General features: G+C 40.2%; 1 protein-coding gene across 2 annotated transcripts; it reads right to left on the bottom strand.

The window, feature by feature from the left end:
• myl13 (myosin, light chain 13) lies at nt 1–3,152 on the bottom strand. Of its 2 annotated transcripts, XM_071492337.1 has the most exons (6): nt 2,976–3,152; nt 1,415–1,442; nt 859–1,008; nt 516–689; nt 305–416; nt 1–202 (listed from the first exon to the last, which is right to left on the bottom strand). In XM_071492337.1, exons 1-5 carry the CDS (start codon nt 3,075–3,077, stop codon nt 310–312), a joined length of 561 nt encoding a protein of 186 aa, XP_071348438.1. In that variant the 5' UTR covers nt 3,078–3,152; the 3' UTR covers nt 1–202; nt 305–309. The 2 variants fall into 2 exon arrangements, with proteins under 2 accessions (XP_071348438.1, XP_071348437.1); XM_071492336.1 differs by having other exon boundaries at nt 1–416.
• Between the last annotated feature and the right edge of the window lie 1,962 nt (nt 3,153–5,114).

The raw sequence follows: 5,114 nt of genomic DNA, 5'->3' as shown, positions 1-5,114 counted from the left end.
CACCATCAAAATGTATTTATTTATTAACCATGATCTACAATATGGACAGGGGCAATGCGCATCAACATAAATGGTCTTAGAAAAACAAGGTGAAATATTGATGAGTTACAGATCCCATTGAGAAGCATGGAAATGAGAAATATACAAGATGGGACAGGAACATAGAGATCTTCTGTTGTCAAGAATTCAGGGTCTTGGTTTTCTAGTGAAGTGAAGACACAAACTCATTACTCACTCATATTGATTTCATAATGCAGAGTGATGTAGCACCAGAATGATAATGACGGTTGAAATACACATGCACCCTTTTTAAGATGCCATAATGTGCTTTACAAAAGCTTCATAATTTATGCATCCATTAGCGTCCTCCTGGTTTTGCATGAGCTGCTCCACCTCGTCCTCCCTCATCTTCTCACCTGTGGTCCATGAGGAGGAAACTGTCAGCTCAGTATGTGTTCTTACAACAGTGGCTTTACATTTGAAAAATCTGTGTGCGGTAAAACTGCTTGACTTACCGAGTGTTGCCAGAACGTGCCTGAGCTCAGCTCCCATGACTGTGCCATTCCCCTCCTTGTCAAACACCCTCAGACCCTCCACAAAGTCCTCAAATGTTCCACGATCCTTGGCCTTGCAAATGTGTTGGTGGATGGGAAGAAACTGGTCAAAGTCAAGCATCTTGCTCTGCATGTCTGCGGAAAATGGTGAAAGTAAAAAAAAAAAAAAAAGTGTTGAACTTTATTTGAACCTTTCTCTGTATCTAACAGACACTGCCTTTGAACCACATGCAGAGTATTAAGACCAATCTCACCATTCACATACAGGAGAATCGCTCAGTATACCTGTGTGCATACTACCAACCTTCAGCTTTGGGCTTTCCAAGGACATACATGATCTCTGCGTTGGTGGGATTCTGGCCCAAAGCCCTGATCAGGTCACCACACTGGGCATAAGTGATTTTCATCTCATTGGTCGGAGTCCTGTCAAACAGCTGGAACGCATCTTTGAAATCTGTGAACACAAATAAAAGCTGGTTTTTCCTTTTGAATTCTATTCAGTTTAATGTGATCTAAGAAGCTTTGAGGAGAGGCCTTGAAGATGCTGCCTGTGTGGCAAAGTCGTAATGTATAATGGCTTGCCTCGGATAAAAGGGTCCTTTGCTAAAGACAAAGCCAGAGAGAGTCAAATCTTAAGGTATTCAGCTCTATCTCAATTGACACACACCTCCTTTGGAAGCGATTGACCTTGATGGACATGTTTACTTTAAAACAATAGCAACCACTGTATCATCAGCTGTTGTTGAACATTTCTCACACACTAATGGAAAGCACCATCACACAAACCATTCATTCCCTCTATAAATAGCAGACACTCCATACACCACAAATGACAACTGTAACAGCAACATCAACCTTACCCTCAATTTGCTCGGGGGTGAATTCCAGCTGAAAAGACACAAAGCAAACAGGGCACTTAGATGCTTCTGCTCATTCAAGAATTACTACAGCTCACAAGGTAAGTGCATGGGATGGCAGAATAATTAATTTAAAAAAAAAACAGATAACGAACTGTTAAGCATGATCCCTGACCTTCCCTCCACCTTCATTATACTATTCCAACAGATCGAGTTACAGTCTGCATCTGTTCTGATCATAGTACATTCATTATCAGTGACCTTGGGTCTAACACCCTTCTTACAGTACTGTAAGCTACTGTCAGATTCATTTGAGTTTATTTTTGGATGCAATATGTGGCAAAGAATCTTTGGTACAATAAACACCAGCGAGGTCAGTCATACGCAACCTAATGATTATGTTGGATATTTGTGTTGAGCATAAAGAAAATGAATGGAGCTAATAAATAGCACAGTCCCACGCAATTTAGGTTTAGAATGACTGAAATGCATTGAATTACAACATGTGCTGCTATTTTGTTAGTATCTTTTCAAATTTATGGTCAGTTTAATACTACAACTGTTAGTGTCTATTAGTGTTCTTTAGCAGAATGATGACAGATGAATGTTTAACTGTAGCTACAGTATCTGTATGACATATTTCAGTTTTACAATCTGCATTGCACCCCTGTTTAATATGTTATTCCAAGTCTAAAAATAAATCATTGTTCTGAACACCCAAGACAAATGTGGACTATTAATACTCCATGTATTTTTTGGACTCCAATCAGATAGTGCCCTCACTTTTTGTCTGACGTCTGGACCTTTACAAACCCCGTCCCCTCCGTGAAGCTTTGCAAAAATATTATCTAAACACTTATCTAAGCATGCTTAAAGATGGATGGCGATGGATCTAATTATCTATATTTTTCTTCCTCTGGGTTTTTCCACCCTCTCTGCCCTCGGAGGAATGGTGCGGGTGGTCTGCTATTCACAGACATAATGAAAATCATATTTTGTGGCTTTAACTGTGCTCCATTGTAACACGGCGGCTCATTCAACCAGGAAAACATTTATCCATTGAGAAGGGGCCAAGTCAGCAGAAGATCTTTCCATAATGTGTAGTATCAGCTCCTTTGCCTCCGAACTTCACCAAGAAGTCACAGCCTCCCTAACTGTGTAACACTATTTGTTATTCCTGTTTGAACTATAACAGATATTCTATAAAGCTGTGAAATAGCTGTGAATATTATACAAATTACCAGGATAACCATTGCCCACTCAAATGGATGCACAGTCCTGTTTTGCCTGCACTGTCAATTTTAGGTCACATGGGGTCTCTGATGCTCTTTAAACAATGCCCTGGCTAGTAAATGTGGAACAGTTTCAATGAAATCATCCTTAGATAGATAGAAATGCTACTATTTCACCAATTCTAATGAACAAATCTATAGAATTTAAGTTTTATTTCTAGTGTGAGTATTCATCAGTTATTTAAGAGATTAAACCACACTAATCAGTCTCCATCTAAAGTCGATTTACTGTTTCGCAGCATTGGTTAATATAGCTGTTTAAGTTGTTTTACCGTGATTGTTGCGGGGTCAAACTCCGGGGTCTTGGGGCGCTCAGGCTCTGGGGGTTTTGGTGGTGCTGCTGGTTTAGGCTCTTCCTTCTTCTTAGGGGCCATTGCAAGACGCTTTCAGGAGACAGAAGGGGAGGACTGACAGAGCAGGGGGATCCAGCACACTGCAGCTGGAGGTGGCCCATTAGAGGCTGGGTCCCTTTATCCACTGTCCACAGGTGTCATCTTCACCCCCCCGCCCTCCCTTCCACATCCAACCACACTGCTAACAATAGGGGGAGGACTATAAAAGGATATGCCTTTGTGCTTCTATTTAAGACAAAGGTTGTTGTTGTGTGTGTAAATGTCTGTGTACATCATCAGGATATGGATGATGGAAAACTATATTAGCTGAAATCCTGGGCCTGGAACCTTCTGTTAATTGGGCTATTTCCATCAGCAGAAGTGAGACCCTGTGTAACCTCCCTTATCTTAGACTGTTGACCTTGTTCAGTGAAGTGTAGTGGTTATCAGTGAGTAGGTGGGTGGGTGGGGGTGAAGAAAATGATGATTGCTGGATAAGAGGGGGGTGAAGCTGTTTAAATTACAATGCCACAGTGCTGTGTGATGAACTGCAATTCCCAGCAATTATCCTTGATTATTATTTAAAAGTGCAACCAGTGAGACAGCATTATTCACTGCGCACATGATGTGCCAGGACAAATCCTTGTGATGACCATTTATCTGGTCTGATCAGAGGGATTTGCAGAGTATTAAGCTCAAATCCGCCCCAAAATAGGATTCACTGGATGTTGTTTCTGTCTGATCTCGGACCTTTGCGTGTAGTTACATGTGAACCACCCTCTCCTAAAGCTGAGTGTCTAAAACACAGGAGTTGAGAAAGTAATCTGGGATGACACAAAGTGCCACTTTGTGGAGCTGCCATTCACACTTGAATGAAGACAGACAGAGTGGCAGCCGGGGTGGTGTTTTTTGGTGTTCGCATTGTTATGAAATAAAGATCATATGAGTGTAAATAAACAGTCAATCAATTTGCAAATTAATTCTGAGTGGAGCCGACTCTGAAGGTCATGCCTTGACTTCAGATAAGATGAAAAAATAAAATAAAAAATAACCTCTCCTTTCCAATGGCTTTTGTTAGACTGCATTCACACAGTAACCTGTGTATAGATCAATAAGCACACTATAAAAAGCTCACTCTGCAACACAACAGACTTCTCCTATCACTGGAACAATATAGGCAACAGAGCATTCAGTGTTTGTGCTCATGAAATATTGAACAGCCCGCCTGTGTGGAACTGCTCCTGTGTGAGGTTGTGCTCTACAACCTGAACCTCTGTATTTTGCAGTGGAAGTGTTGCTAAATGAAGCCCCTATATGGGTGTGATGACAAAATGTAACATTATAACCTTATGATATTTGTTAGTAAGACATTTGTTGGCAATCGGTGTGTAAAGCTACTAAAAAGTCACTAAATCCAAGTGTTCCCCAAGATGAGGAGTTTAATCTCGTAAAGGGTGTGCCCTTTCATTAGGTCACAGTAGGACACCTCATTCACTTTTCATGACAGCAGGTAAGACTGGAGTTATAAAGATTAATCATAATTATCATTATTAGGAAGACTGAGTCATTTAGTTGACAGCCCGGAGTCAGTCTGTGTGGTAAAATGTTGTTTACTGTTACAGTTAAAGGCTCACAGTTTTTCAGCATTTTCCTTATTCTGCTTGATATTTTTTAATTTTGGGGGTTTGGGTTCATTCAGTATGGACTGAAAAAGACGTTTTGATTTGTGTGTGGGTGCTGCCATCTATTTATTTTGATTTTCCATCTCTTGACATATGGAGGATGAAATATGACGTATCCATAAATAAACAATAGTGAAAGCTAAAAAAAAGAATGAAACAATTTCTCTCTGCAACTTCAAAGGCTTGATCAAGCTAAACAGTGTTTGACTTTGAAGTGTCAGACACAACACAGAGTAATAAATTCAATCCTGTATCTGTGTTTTTAGATACATATTTGTTGATTTTTTCATCTTATCATTGTTCCCAATAAATGGTTTGCTTTTCTTCACAGACTGGTCATCTATAATGGCACAGACTTCATTACATCCCTTTGTCTTTGCGCTGAAAGATATTACTC

The sequence above is a fragment of the Trachinotus anak genome, unplaced genomic scaffold (assembly GCF_046630095.1).
Source record: "Trachinotus anak isolate AG129_WGS33_773 ecotype Australia unplaced genomic scaffold, CSIRO_AGI_Tana_v1 ptg000012l, whole genome shotgun sequence".
Taxonomy (NCBI): domain Eukaryota; kingdom Metazoa; phylum Chordata; class Actinopteri; order Carangiformes; family Carangidae; genus Trachinotus; species Trachinotus anak.
Note: the sequence above shows the minus strand (reverse complement) of the source record. Positions and strands in the feature narration are given on the sequence as shown.